Below are 15,100 nucleotides of genomic sequence, written 5' to 3' on the forward strand. Positions count from 1 at the left end.
TTTAATTCTTTTATCATTTTATCCTCCGCCTAATTCACTCCTTTAATTATTTGGATATAAGCTTTCTTAATTATATGTCTCTCTATATATTAAATTTTTAAAAATTTATATATATTTTTACTACCATATACTTTATAAATTAAAAAAATACATTAAAAGTTATACTAATAAATAAATTTTAGTAGATTATAAATATAATAATGATTTATTATATAAGATGAACCCAACAGTTGGGTGTTGAGTGGGACATTTGTGTATTTGAGCTTAGGAATAGAAGTAGAGGGAACTAGTGAAGAGATAAAGAAGACGGAGGCGGTTTGGAGTATGACTTCTTGCACCTCTTTTGCATCCTTTCTCATTTCTTCTTCTTCATTTCCTTCATTGTGCTTCGCGCAAACCCACTCAATCACATGTAAACAACGCTTCCCATTTCCTTCTGTAAAGGGAAGAAGAAAGTTCTCAACTTTACCATTTTCATCCACCAAAAGGCTCGTTACAAGAGCCGCTGAGTACAAATTCCCAGACCCTATTCCCGAATTTGCAGATGCCGTGAGTTTATCTCTTATCTTCCATTCTATCACTTTATCAAGTGATAAAATTTAACTTCATGTTCCAATTTCCTTCTTTTTGTTTTGTGGGTTTTTCAGGAGACTCAAAAATTCAAAAGCCACCTTCTCAAAAAGCTTTCAAAGAAAGATATGTATGGAGAATCAATTGAGGAAGTTGTAGGAATTTGCACTGAGGTTCGTTGGTTTTACCCTTTTCTTTAGTTTGTTTCTTTACTTTGTTGTGTTGAGTTGAGTTATAATTTTTTTTTGGCAAATACTAACAAGTGCCCTAAGTGCATTCCTTAAGCAACTTAAATGGAAATGTTTTTATTAGGAGATAGAAAAATTGCCATGTTCATGATTTTTTTCACTTTCTTCTATGATTTATATAATCAATATTTTTTCCTTTTAGTTCCTTAACGAATGCCTCAACAATGGTTAGGAAGACTTTTTTTTTTTTTTTTCCATTTAGGGTCCATTTGGTAAAATCTTAATAAAATTCTTTCGGAAAGAACACATACTGACTATGATGAAGATAGGGAGTGAGAATAAAGTTAATAATTTTAATTGGATATTAGTATGATTCCTCAGCATGCTAAACACTCATTAAAAGCTTTCCTTGTCACATTGCAATGTATTTGTGCACCTTTATTGGAGAAGTAAATGATGAATGATTCTGCATTGACATTTGCTGGTTTAATTTTTGGTTTTTCTGATCTTAGTCACAAGTGATGAGAACTATATTACCTTAGGTTGCCCTGAGCATATGAAGTAGTAAGCTCTTAGGCAATTTATTGACTTTGGAAGCATAGTCATCAATACACTTCCATGGTATTGGGGTGCGGAGTGACCATAGGCAGCACTTCAAATTTTGAATGGCCACAATTATGGCCATAACAGCACTTGAATGAGGCTTTTCGAAAACTCATTTTGCCCTCAAAATTAAAACAGCGTTGTTGAGTCCTTCAGAATTTAAAAAAAATCCTTAATTGGATGTAGTTTCCTGCACATCTAAGTCTAACTCTAAACCCTTAACCCCTTCTGTTTTCTTCGTGGAACACCCTTCCCTCACTTTTTATTGAATGTTTATGATGTCTTGTATTTGAAATATGAGTATGTCTTTTGAATTTGTTTGTTTTTGAATTTTTGTTGTTATTTCTTGTACGTTTTGCTTAAAACCCATGGCCTTGTTATTTGTTAATCATGAATATGTCATGAATTTTGAGTAATTTAAATTTTGAACATTTACATGTATATGGTAAAATTATTTAATTTGTATATAAAAATTCAGATTAGCAGTCATCCCAATATGTGCTATTTTGTTATTGCATTTTTGAGGTTGGCTGCTATGAATTGTTAACTGAGATTGATAACTATGTTTGCAAGAGATTGTTTATTTAAAGAAACCTATGATAGACTTTTCTTACAGTAGAAGATCTCTGAAAACTTTATATCTAATATTATGAGATGGAGGATAGAACAGGGTTGGTTGTGTTCTAGTTTGGTTTACAGAAATTTGCAGCTTGCACTGGTTTCATCTATTGGCATTAGCAGGTAATGAAATTTTACAAGCCGAGTAATATTCCTGCATAAGTGTATGAAACTAGGGAATTGACAATGTAAGAACTTTTAAACAACCTGGAAAAGAAAACAGGGAACATGGGTTTTTATCTGTCTACTATATCAATATTTCCATATTAAGGGTTCATTTAGAATTTGTCTTTTTTATTGCCCGAATGTTGTTCAACTTACATTGTCTTGCAAAACATTTCAAATGCTAACCAGAAGTAGCCAGTCTCCATCTTTTGTTGGCATAAAATGACTCTGTTGTTCAATGTTTGATTCATTTTGGAAGTTTATTCTGTGTGGGATTGAACGCCATTTTTGTTTCTTGTGTTTTCAATAGACTAATTCAATATTATTGTCCATACTTACCTTGTTGTTCATTGTGATTATATATGTTTAATTGAAACAGATTTTCAGCACTTTCTTACACTCCGAGTATGGAGGTCCTGGTACACTCTTGGTCCTTCCTTTCGTTGACATGGCCGATGCCCTAAATGAACAAGGATTGCCTGGTGGGCCACAAGCTGCACGTGCTGCGATCAAGTGGGCTCAAGATCATGTTGACAAAGACTGGAAAGAATGGACTAATGGTGATAACAACAAAAAATAGGGTACCTCTTGTATGTTATTTAGTCGTTATAACTGGTGCTTATGTTGTAAGAGACCTAAATGATCGGTTTTGATATCTATTTCTTAAGTGCCCGTTCGGTTTAGTATTTGGATAGAGTTGGATAGAATTGATTTTGAAAGAGTTAAGAGAAATTATATTGGAACGTGTATTTTTTTATTGAAAAAGTGCAAAAGTTAATTGTCTTACGCCAAAAGTCTAAAACAAACTGGGACTAAGAAGGACAACGAAATGCATATTTAGAACAATTGGTGAAAAAAGATACACATAGAAGCATAATTATTTGCGTTTTGTAAAATGGAGCTTGAAGCATTTGGTACATTATTTTAACAAGTACAAAGGTGTTTTGGTTTCAACATCAATTTCAAACACTATGCCATGCTATTTTTTCAAGTGGATAGGCTACAACTGTACTGGGAAAGGAAAGTTTCGATGTTGCGGACTAGAAGCAGAGGAAAGGAACATGAAACTTCTTTTCCCATCCTGTTTTAGCAGTTTATTATTTTTACACTATCAATGCATTTCCCTTTTTCTCATTTCTCAAATAATATTGAGTACAAAATTGCAATTTGGATGTGGAAAAAGCGATTTTGGATGGACACACCTCATAACTTAAATTTATAAATAAGATGGACATGTTAAGCTTGGCTGGATGCAATTTGCAATAGTTAGCGATAAACTACTAATCACATCTTCAATGCATGCATGCCAACAAAGGTTGATTCAGTTGGGAAGGACCAAACTCATATCTCAAGGACGTGAGTTCAATTCTTGCTATCGATGTGATGATCTTATTGGTAGATAATCTATAAGTACCTATGTAAGTGCTTTTTGAGTCTTGAGGTTTATCTTGATCCTAGTGGGTCCCTGGGATCCAACTCAATTAAATTTTTTAGTATCGAAAAAAGAAGACTCAAACATTCGATGATGATTATAATCTTAACCTATGATAGAGGATAAGTATGAACCTTTGATCTCTAACCAAACTTTGACATCTGTCTTTACTTTTGATGCATTCACTATTTGCTATGTTCCTAGAACACTTTCAGATCTTTTACAATCTTAGGTACAATCAGTGTTATCAGACTTGAATCGATCCTTGACCGGTCGGGGTACTGAATCATTGGATTAGGGATCAATCCAGTGAGTTAAAAGTTGATTAGCATGACTCAAAATATATTAAAAAATTATAAATAATTTATAATATAAACTTTTGTAGTAAAAACACCATAGAAAAAGAATCAAATCATACCTTAAAAATTCTCAAATTTATAATACCAATTATGTTAATTCATCCACAAGTCCTTTGCCTAGACATAACTGGTAATTAAAAAAATAACAAGGTCTTTATAAAAAAAAAGTCACAAATAAAGTTTTAATCCAAACATCTCTAATAGTGACTTTTACAACACAAACTGAAGCAAAAACAAAATAAAAAAATAAAAAATTACAGTATCAAATAATTTCAAAACATAATAAATTAATAGAATTAAAATTCATCTGTTATGTTTTATTTAATTTTTTATTACTATTATTTAGTTTATTATATTATATATTGTGCTTTAAATAATTTATTAGTTTTTTTACTATTATTATTATTTATTATTTATTTTGTTTATATGTCATGCTTATTTAAAAAACAAATAAAAAACTTAAATTTAACCAATATAGAAACTTATAAAACGTGAAGAAACAAAAACTTGTAAAATGTTTCTATGCAAAAAAAGCTTATAAAATATAGGGCCCAATCCAATTAGTCCAACCTGAAGGGCGAATTTGGATAGCAAAACGCAGCTACGCAACAACAGAGAATCGATTGTCAACCTGCTTCTTCCTCTCATTTGTTTATGCTTTAAGGGTTTCTCTTTTTGTTTAATTTCTGCTTTCGCCATCTTTGACCTATGTTCATGAACGATTTCGCTAAAAAGAGTAACAAGTCTGAATGTGTGGTTTGTTTAGAGATGAGATTTGTTTGCGGCCCAACCGATACTGATTTGTTGTGATTCGCAGATCGTCGGTTCTTTAGAAAAATCAGCCGAGTCACCCAAGTTAGGCCAAGTCACTTAAAAACCCGTTTGAACAAGCAGCTCACACGAGTCACCCGAGTTAGGCTAAGTCACTTACAAACCCGTTTGAACAAGCAGCTCAGACCAACCATGTGATTGGTTCTCGGGTCAAACCACCGGTTCAAGCCGAGTCGGATAAGACTGGGTACAACCTTACTTCAACTCATACACAACATAATTTGACGCCCATGGCTAATAGTTGTATGATAATATTCCCTTTGGAGCCCGGATGCAGGAAACATTCGAAAGCACTATTCACTCATGACAGGCAGGGAATGGTGTCTATATAAGCTGATCCACATCAATGCATAACCGTAATATAACTCCCAACAAATTGATTCCACATTCAAGAGTTGTATGCAGATAACAATATTAATTATAAAATATTAGTATTACAATTAATGAAACACCACTGAGCATGTAAATCAGTTGTAACAAAAAAATAAATGTAAATCAGTTGGCAGGGGGCTATTCTAACTTGGTCTGAGCTTGAGTCTTGGAAATGTAACTGTATTAAAACCCAGTAGAAAGAATCCGAATAGATACAAAAAGTTAATGAAACAGCACTTTCAACTAAGACGTATGATAATATTAGTGTTATTGAACAAGAATCATGTTTGCTGTAGACTGTAAGATATTCTGGTCTTCCATATGCTCAAGAATGAAAATGACAAACTCTAACTTTATGTGATTGCAGTGTTGATAAGTCCTAATGGGAATCCTTCATGCGGAAAAAATTTATGGAAATTGAAAATGCTGCGGTTAAAAGTTGAGTCAGGACCAGAAGAGAACTAATTCAAAATAATTCATTCTTAGGGTTTGAGTTCTAAATAACTGGGTCGCCAATTCTTAGGACTAATCTGTAAATTGCAGACGTGTTCTGCAACAAACCCAAAACATAATCATCAGCTGCCATGAGTGAATTACACACACTCTTCTTGAACTTGGCCATCTGTAGAAGCATAGAAAGCTTGGAATAATCAAATACATGCACATACACATAAAAAGATGAATAAATATAAAGACTGACAAATATTAAAGATTCTCATGACCTCACCTGCAAGATTTATGGCCAAATTTGCTTGAGCATCAGCGTCAGAGTTGAAGTTCTTGACAAGGGAAACAGAAAGTTATTTTAAAGAAATGCTTAAATAAAACCTTCAGAAATCTTGTACGGATATAATATTGAAATGCAAGACTCTTATCCTTCCACAAAAAATCTCAAAGTAAAGAAGGGATTTATTATAATACATAGTTCCCAAAAGGGAAAACCAATCAATTAACAAACAAAATTCAGGATATGGTTGAGTTTAGCATCAAGGAAATATTGCTCATCAAGTCATCAACAAATTGATATTAGAAAAACATACTCAACTAGAGAGGTGATGGTGCATATATAGAATTCAATCCAAAAGTTCTGTACCATAACAGAGCAATAAACAATCCTTCTTTCATTGAATTCTTTTAGTGTTAAATAATTAATGGGATGGCCCTTAGGGTTGAACATGTTCATACAACTTATTTGTGTTTCACACACACAAAAATCTTTTAGGAGGAAATCACACCTTTAAGAGGTTACAGAAAACATTACCTTATTGCATTTTTATCTGTTTTTTATGCTTCATTTCTCATTTTTGTCAGTTTTATAGTGAACAATTATTTTCTCTCTTTTAAGATAGTTTACAGGTGTGCATTTGGTTTGGCTTATTTTGAAAATATAATAACTTACTTTTTCCTGTTTGTTAAGAAAGCTTTTGAAAAATAAACAATTATTTCTCCATATTTAAGTTATACCAAACATGCTATAAGGAATTTAAAAATTGCTAATATAAAGCCCAAAAATATTCCATATACATAAATAGCTCAGTAAACTATACCTACCCTTAGAACATGACTGATCTGGAATGAGGAAAATTTATCCTTGAGTTCTTTTGCCACATTATACAATGTAGACAAGTTTTCATTCTTGACCTTCCAGGAACCATCAATCTGTTTAAATGCGGTAGCATGAGAAAATTGAAGAGAAACAAACAATAAATTATAGAAATCAGTGAGACAGTGACCAAACACTTGCAAAAGAAACGAGGTTAGAAGCTAAGGAGATCGTAGATGAAATCAAATGCTGGTCCCTGTACTTGGTTAATATTATCAAATGGAAAAAAATTACAGTATGCTGTCATGTAGTTACCCCAAATTCCTAGTTGTTAGAGTCACACTATTTACGACTCAATCACCCAATTAGATACAATTCAGCAAGCCACCGATTCATATCATATGATGAAATTGTAAATGACTTCAAATCATGCAATGCATGCATGAAATTGTGCAAATCTGTATTCACCAATATGCATAACATTGTCTAGCAATTCATTAATGATTTTACTATTTTGTTTTTGTTTCCCAAATTCTCAACAAGGAAACTGAATAGTAGGATAAGCTTAAATTGTTAAATGAAAATTAACTCAAGGAGTGCTGCTGAACACATCATATTTGATTATTTCAGTGCTCTGTTTTCATTATTCTGAAATGGGTTTCACACGCTTACTCGCTCATTGTGGTACATTACTAGAATGAAATGTGTTCAAAGTGTACTCAACTCAGTGCAAATTTGCCAATTACACGCAGTTAGCTGTTGCCAAATGGAGAGGAAAAACAAAACTTCAGGTAAGAATGTGAAAACTGATAGCAGTATGAAGTACAGGGTGGCAAACTTTCAAGTTATATACCCATTAGGAGACAAGTGATTTCAAGTCAAACCACAGAGGGTGGAAAGCTGTAATGTAACTAATCATATTTTCATTCCCTAAATTTAATATCAGGTACTGACTCAATCCAGAGATGTACAATGACTGTTAGGGATGCAGATGGATAAGAAATAGAAGACAGGGGCATTAAAAATTCCTCAAGTTGGAAATATTATTTCCTCCCTCTTCTATTTCTGATTGTTCTTTAGGGCCTTGAAGCAGCATTAGTAGTCTTCCTACGAGGCTTCTTAAGAGGGAACCCCAGTCCACTGGATCAACTGCTGTTTTGATCCATCAGCATGATCAACCCATTACCAATCAAGAATTGCAAGTGTTTTTTCAAGGACTGGATCCTTGTCAACAATTTCAGCAGGTAGAGAATTGACAATGGTGGACCAAAGTGGGGCTTGAGTAAACTCTCAAGCATGACATTGTGAATTTTGGCATTTGGTGGAAGGTCTAGGTAACTTCGTCAATTTCCTCTAAAATTTGGTAGAGGACAAAATATGCCTAGCATAATTTGTGGCTAATAGTGAAAACGGAAGAATATTGCCAGCTAGGTCTGAGGTGCACATAGAGTCATATACTCAATCTCCCATGTTCAGGTGGATATCATGAAAACATGTACCAGCCCACCTTTTCATTGACTGTTGAGTTTGCCAAGGTTATTCTGTAGTGTCTCTAAAATTGGTTCAGATGAGTAGCTTGCTGTCAATAGTGCATTTGAAGTGGAACCACCAACGTAATTGGGAATGGTGGGAGGTTGAAGAGTTGAGTGGGGTGTTGAAACACCGCACTAGTTTTATTTTACATATAGTTTTCATGTGAATATTTATATCAAAGAGCTTTAAAAGAGCAATTAGATATAGAATCCTAAGACATAAATACAAAAGTGAAGGGGTGTAAATGTCATTAAACATTTAATAATGTTAGAAATTAGAATAAAACAACATGGAGAAGAATATAAAATGGCCAACCTGCATGCAAACAAGTTTGGAATCACCTTGGATACGAATACCAGTAAATCCCTTTTTAAGAGCATATTTCATTCCCAATATCATTGCACGATATTCAGCAGCATTGTTTGTTGCTATACCCACACCTTCACGCAATCTACAAATCTTTAAAGTAAAAATAGTTAAAAGAGATTATAGTTGTACGCCAATGATGACTAAAACAGAAACATCAATTGTATACCAAACTTCCATCATTAGCTCGTAGAATAGCCCCAGCACCAGCTTTTCCAGGATTTCCTTTTGACGCACCATCAAACTCAACAAAACAAGTCTGCTGCACAAGAGAAGATAACTATGATTCACCAAAAAAGGATAGATGACTATTAGAGATTTAAAAACATCAAATGAGTAGATAAATCATAAAACATAATCAAAGATTACACAAATCAACAATAGCAAGTAGAGAGAAATCCAATGACCACTCTATAAATTTAGTCTGCATTTAAAATGATAAGTAAGAAATAATGTAAGTATCCCTGATTGTTACCCCATATTTTTGGCTAAAATGCATGGAAGCCCCTTCAACTATAAATCAATTGAAAAAAACCATGGTTCAAAACTCAGCAACTTGGCTCCATCAATTTGCCAAAGTGTGCATATTGACTCCCTACAAGGGCATTTTCTGTACACAAACAAGTGGTTAAGTTTAGACTATCCCTAATAGTTTGCAAGTTTACGGAGTTCTGATCCACATGGAGGTTTCTTGCAAGAGCATTGCTACATAATACAAAAATTATGCAATCACACAATAACATGGGTGGCAGGATGTGTATCAGTGGACAAATTCCAACTAAAGAAAAAAGATAATTATGGAATATGGTGTAAAGAAGGCCACAAACTTTCATATAGTTTTCACAGAGTGAGATAATAAGAAACAAAATTTCTCTTTCTACAATTGACCTATAATTGGAAGGGGTTATGTTCATTCATTTTAGCCAATACTTTAATCAACATCCTCAAGGAGCAATGACAAGACCAAGTAGCCATGACGGCAGCACCTTCATTTGACCACTCCCTCTGATGCACAGATACCAAAAATTGGCAACATATCTGTATTGTACCATACCGAAAACTGGTGGCTTCCTCCATATCAAAACTTGGATATTTTATATTTTAACCTCCTATATACATTTTGTTTTTGGGATACAGACAGATTTTTTTTCGGAAGGCTAAAGATCAGATATGTATTAGATAGAAGTAGTCTGTACAAGGTGAACACACTAAAACAACAACAAAAAAACCAACTATTCCCCTTGTTGAAGTGGTCCCAACACCTACTGCCAAAACGTTTACAGTGTCACTGAGAAACCAAACCCAAAAAAAATCCTTTTATTTGGCTAGGATAATAATACAATAATGATGACAGATCAGTATAAAGTATAAGCATTGGTTATATCGAGCAAAAAATAAGGAATATAGAAAAATAAATTAATAAAATATAAGACAGACATAAATATTTACTTAATATATATTGTCATATCCATATCCTATTTTATTTTAAAAGTTGCCTTACATATCGTTTTGTGCCCAATACTTGTACCTGTATCCATGTAACATAGACCATTCCATAAAACCTGACTTTTCAGTTAAAATGGAAAGCAACAAATAATGTGATTGGCCCTGGCTATCACCAGTTGGTTTACTGATTAAAATACTAATGGTTAAATGACAACACCTGCATCGGTATCATTTCCACTTACAGTTGCATGTAAAGGTGCTTCAGCCACAGCAGCATGATCTAACTTGACTTGCTTTCTCAAGGGATCTTCAGATATTACTTTCTGCTAAGCAAATAAAGAATCTCAAATATATTAAAACATTTACAATAAAAACAAGTTTAGACAGTTGACTGAAGTAAAAACAACTGGTTTCACAGATATTTCACTTAGATCCACAACATTTTCTCATGTTACAATTGACTTTAGACTCTAGGATGAAGGTTTTATTGCTGAAAATCAAGTTTAGTATCCAATACAGCTGAGCTGATAGTCCAGTAAGGCAGTACCCATAATCCTTTTATTACTTATTACCAAACATGATCTAAGCCTTTTAATAAGTAATTATTTTACTGACATACACAGCACTGTCAATTACACATCACCATCATCTTATAGGTATAATTTAAGTGTGTATACAATGCTTCACAACAATTATAAGATTCCATGATATGCAATCCCTTGCAGTCAATTATAAGTTATGATTTACAAAGGCAGTTGAAAGAAAACAAAGTTTGGGAGGGTGTCAAAACAGCTACCTAAAATAACAAGGATATTACATCTCCCAAATGGAAGTTATAGAATTGATAGAGATGCATGCGATACTGATTATTGTAACAAAAGTGATAACAAATTCATAATTTATAAAATAAATGCCAAATGTAACATCTTAGTAACAGATGTATAACCCCTGGATCTTTGCCTTCCTGATAAGCATGTTGTAGTTCCAAATTGTGCTGAACTCACCTCATCTTGTCCAAGCACTCCCAAAGATCTCTTCTTAGATACATCCTTATTTGATGTGCTCTCTTTGGTAGAAGGTTCCTGAGACATACATAATAGATGTTCTGATTTGCTTGATTAATAAACCTCAAACTTAAAAGGATATTTAGAGGGTATCTAGGGAGAAAACAAAAGTCAAGGGAACAGAAATGCACCTTCTATAAATATAGAATATCTTTATCAGCGAACTTTTTAAATACAAAATACAACAACCTGCTACCTACTTCTTCATGATATAACCACAAATGGGTAATGTATATTTGTAATCAAGAAGGAACAAAACCTAGTATGAAACTATGAATAATGGATAATGCACTGCAACATGCAACATGCAACATGTTTAAAGAATTCTATATATAACTTTGTCTTGTTTGTTAGAATATCAAGGTAAAAAGGAAATACTCCATCAATCAACAATGTGCTGCTAATATGAATGTGAACGATATTTAAATTATGAGAGCACATCATGTTATCAATTCAAATTCCTCTTTATTGAGTTAGTAAACATCATAAAATCACAATTAAGGATATGGACTTTGAGATCAGGGATATACATCTAATGGTAACCTTTTCCCATCCTATTGTTTTGACAGAAGATGCATTTGCTGAAAAGAATTAAAAATTAAATGCATTGTAACAGCTGTTTACCTGTAAAGGGCAAGGAACAAGCATGCCAAACAAATCCTCTTTCAAATCAGTGGCCCTAATTGTGTATAAAGCATTCTTCAGTCCATGCGAGACAAGATACTCCTCAGTGTCCTTTGACAACGAGTATCCCTTGTACACACTAACAGGAGGATTGCATACCTGCCAAGTGACACAAAAAAGAAGCATATATTTAGCTTATGGCAGGAAAAACAAATAACTCATCCTCAAGCACAGAACACAATATACCCACACTGCATCCAATCAAACAGATAATAATCATGCATTGGAATGAAGTAAGACTGTTGCAGCCTAAAAAAGAGAAAAATATAAAAAAATACGCAATTTGAACTTTGAATGCTAACAAAGAAAGATCATACTCACTAAGATCAGAAACATAATGGCAAAATACACTGACACTTCATGTAATTTGAATTTTGAATGCTAACAAAGAAAAGTCCTGCTCACAAAGATCAGAAACATAATGGCAAATTACACTAACACTTCTTGTAGTTTCTTGAAATTTCATTCAATATCCATGACTTTCTAATGCCTACAGTAACTCCCTTTAATTGTTTGAAATACATTTACTGTGTACCCTTACCCCAAGAAACACATTAACCTGTGTAAGGAGGTTTACTATTTGCATTAAAAAGGCAGGAGGTGTATGGTGTGAAATTTCAAGAGGGGTATCAATGTAATTTGCCCAAAAACAAAATAGCTGTTAATCAGGCCACCTACAGTTTCAACTTTCAATCAAACACTTTCCTCACTTTTTAACTTTGCTACCTAATAAAATTTCAAAACAGTCAGAAATACTCAATCATGACAGAAACTCCAACATTTTATAAACAAGATTATAAAAAGATTGAATTTAACTAAATGTCCTTATAGTATCATCCAATCACATTTTATCAGGTAGGATAAGATTGTTGACTTTTCAATAATCATTTAAAAGTCATATTAAAAAATTGAACTCAACATAATTATATGATGAGGTTGGGAAGAGAAATTACGGAAGATCCAACTTGAGCCTGAGAATCAGCGAGACTGTTATAGATTCCAACAACGTCCCCTTTCCGAACGACGTAGAAAGCGTCCTTCTCCTGCTTCATCGCTTCAGGCTCCACCTTGCTTTTGCGTCCTTTTTTGGCGGAGTAGCACCGAGTGGTCACCGCGAATTCTGAACGGAAAGACCTAATTCCGCGATACTCTGGTTTCGCCGGTAACGAGCAGCACTGGTGGTGCAGGGAGCGGTTCGCGATGAGTCGAACGGTGCTTCCGACTATAGAGGCGGTGTACGATGAAAGCTGCGACAAGCGGTACATGACAGAGAAAGAGGCTCGAGTTGGAAGGAATTATGTGCTGTTTGGTTGCTGGGAAAGTGGGGGAAAATGCATTGTGGAATGGAATCGACTGTTGTTGAGTGGGGGAAGTGAAGTGGGTTGGTAAATAGTGACGGTTTTGTGAATTGGAAGTTGGGAGTTGTGTGAGAGTGGAAGACGAAGGAAGACGAGAGAGAGAGAGTGTGGGGTGTTGGGCAAAGAGCGGTTTGGCGTTTTGCTATCCAACGTTATACGGGTCGGGTTTCTGTTTTGATGAAAAGTTGGCCCAGGATCTATTGAGCCATGAATCATCCATGATCATTTTGAGGCTTTTACTTTGTTCACCCAGCATTTTGCTTGTGCACCCATCATATTTTCGAAATTCCAGAAATACCCCTGCTTATTTCTTCTTCCTCCTTTTGCCTTCTTCACTCATTCATTCTGTTGCATTTGCTTTGTGCTCATTCATTCTGGTGAGAGGAGAGGTCCTTCGTTGTTGTGTCCACTTTGGTCGAGGTGCAAGTGTTACGGTGATTCGTCAGCAAGTGATGGTTGTGGTGGTGGTTGGTTTGGCTGTTAACAGCGAAGGTAAAGTACTTCTCTTTGATCTACTTCTTTTTTGCATATATAATTTATGGATTGATAATCCATAAGTTTTATGGATTGACAATCCGTAAGAAACATATGGATTGTCAATCCGTTAGTTCTATTTTTATTTAACTTTTTTAAACATTTGTTTTATTGTTTTTTAAAACTAATTACTATTATTATTTAAAATATTTTTAAATACGTATAGTTTCATAATTTATTTATACCTTTTAGGGGTTGTTTGTTTGTCATTGAATTTTTTTTCATGTTTTGTTAAGATGGACGAAAATCAGTGGATGCATGATATTGTAATGTCAGAAGAAGTTAATATGAATGAAAAAAGTGAAGAAAATGAAGAGGAACCTGATCTACATCAATACGTTGATTGTTCTGATGCCTTCAATACTTCTTAGGTATTAATATGATTTATTGTTATTAAAGTAAGTAAATGAATGTCCCTTGAAGACTAAACTTGTATGGATTGCATTGTAGGTGTTTGTTACTGTCGCAACCTACCATTCAACGGGAGGGCGATGCAAGACTCGAGGGTGTGTCTTCCAAGAAGGAAAACACGTGAGAGTCGTCACCAATGTTTATTTGAGCAAAACATTAAAAAAACCAAAGAGGGTCTGCGAATTTGAAGAATAAGGGTTCGGGAGTTATTTACGTGTGGGGAAGGTATTAGCATCTCACGCGTCCGTCACAAGGGACGACAACCTTTAATCGAGTGTGCAAAATCATGACTTCAATATTATTTATCTTCCCTTTTTATGTTCCTTTATTTTTTTGGGGTCGACAAAGGGTGTTGCCTTTGCTCTTACGTATTCTCAAGTGTGATGAGGAATTCAGACCTACGTAGTTCTTTAAAAGCGAGAAAGTTGTGTGTCGAGTTGATTTTAAACTTTTGAAAGGTTTGTTTTAACCAACAAGAATGGAAGAGACCGTTAAGGCTTTGAACCTTGAACGAATTCAAGTGATTTTTGTGGATAAAAAGCTCGGTTACATGTTGATTTTAACTTGATTTCACTTATTAAACTTCAAACTCATTAAAAGATGATTGGTGATGTAAATAACTGGTCAAAACTCACTTTATCAAAAGAAATGAGATTACAGATGGTAGAAGAATGAGATGAAGATGTGCAAAGCAACAAAGAGGACCCCTAAGGGTACATATATCGAATTCAAAAATTTAAAATAAATACTAACCAGACGACGAACGAAGAACAATGTAGAAGTCGATTACGACCGCAATTCGGTAACGCCTCGGCCTCGTTTTTTCTTCTTTTCTTCTTCTTCTTCTCTTCAAATTTTACTAAATCCTTTCAATGTTTGAAAGTTGAACCCTTTCTTCAGCCCCCTCACGCCTATTTATAGGAAATAAGGGGACTTGGTTGGTCTGCAGCTCGCCCAAGCGAGCTGTTGCTTCAACCTGAAGTAACCTTGCTCGCCTAGGCGAGCTGGTTACTTCACCCCTAA

The 15,100-nt window shown here is 34.3% G+C and overlaps 2 protein-coding genes and 1 long non-coding RNA gene across 7 annotated transcripts; 2 read left to right on the top strand and 1 right to left on the bottom strand.

Moving 5' to 3' along the window:
• Positions 1-235: 235 nt before the first annotated feature.
• Positions 236-2,930, top strand: LOC114395138 (protein PLASTID REDOX INSENSITIVE 2, chloroplastic). Its single transcript, XM_028356846.1, has 3 exons — positions 236-549; positions 648-743; positions 2,524-2,930. The coding sequence occupies exons 1-3, from the start codon at positions 325-327 to the stop codon at positions 2,722-2,724; spliced, it is 522 nt and encodes a 173-aa protein (XP_028212647.1). The 5' UTR covers positions 236-324; the 3' UTR covers positions 2,725-2,930.
• A 2,236-nt stretch (positions 2,931-5,166) lies between these two features.
• LOC114396771 lies at positions 5,167-13,235 on the bottom strand. Of its 5 annotated transcripts, none has more exons than XM_028358923.1 (9): positions 12,728-13,233; positions 11,715-11,873; positions 11,031-11,108; positions 10,269-10,352; positions 8,750-8,839; positions 8,530-8,673; positions 6,690-6,797; positions 5,866-5,917; positions 5,167-5,760 (listed from the first exon to the last, which is right to left on the bottom strand). In XM_028358923.1, exons 1-9 carry the CDS (start codon positions 13,037-13,039, stop codon positions 5,732-5,734), a joined length of 1,056 nt encoding a protein of 351 aa, XP_028214724.1. In that variant the 5' UTR covers positions 13,040-13,233; the 3' UTR covers positions 5,167-5,731. The 5 variants fall into 5 exon arrangements, with proteins under 5 accessions (XP_028214724.1, XP_028214722.1, XP_028214725.1 ...); XM_028358921.1 differs by having other exon boundaries at positions 8,750-8,842; XM_028358924.1 differs by having other exon boundaries at positions 10,269-10,349; positions 12,728-13,232.
• A 34-nt stretch (positions 13,236-13,269) lies between these two features.
• On the top strand, positions 13,270-14,592 carry LOC114396773. Its single transcript, XR_003663333.1, has 3 exons — positions 13,270-13,624; positions 13,903-14,037; positions 14,117-14,592. It is a non-coding gene; the product is annotated as an uncharacterized LOC114396773 (long non-coding RNA).
• The last annotated feature ends 508 nt before the right edge of the window (positions 14,593-15,100 follow it).

The sequence above is a fragment of the Glycine soja genome, chromosome 18 (genome assembly GCF_004193775.1).
Source record: "Glycine soja cultivar W05 chromosome 18, ASM419377v2, whole genome shotgun sequence".
Classification (NCBI taxonomy): domain Eukaryota; kingdom Viridiplantae; phylum Streptophyta; class Magnoliopsida; order Fabales; family Fabaceae; genus Glycine; species Glycine soja.

Bases quoted from the DNA above. Each gene is read 5' to 3' on its own strand.
- LOC114395138 (XM_028356846.1), top strand. From the start codon at position 325: ATGACTTCTTGCACCTCTTTTGCATCCTTTCTCATTTCTTCTTCTTCA. The intron at 550-647 runs GTGAGTTTATCT...TGGGTTTTTCAG, and splicing joins TTCCCGAATTTGCAGATGCC to GAGACTCAAAAATTCAAAAG. The intron at 744-2,523 runs GTTCGTTGGTTT...TAATTGAAACAG, and splicing joins TTGTAGGAATTTGCACTGAG to ATTTTCAGCACTTTCTTACA.
- LOC114396771 (XM_028358921.1), bottom strand. From the start codon at position 13,039: ATGTACCGCTTGTCGCAGCTTTCATCGTACACCGCCTCTATAGTCGGA. The intron at 11,109-11,714 runs GTAAACAGCTGT...TGTATGTCTCAG, and splicing joins TTGTTCCTTGCCCTTTACAG to GAACCTTCTACCAAAGAGAG. The intron at 8,674-8,749 runs GTATACAATTGA...TTTACTTTAAAG, and splicing joins GAGCTAATGATGGAAGTTTG to ATTTGTAGATTGCGTGAAGG.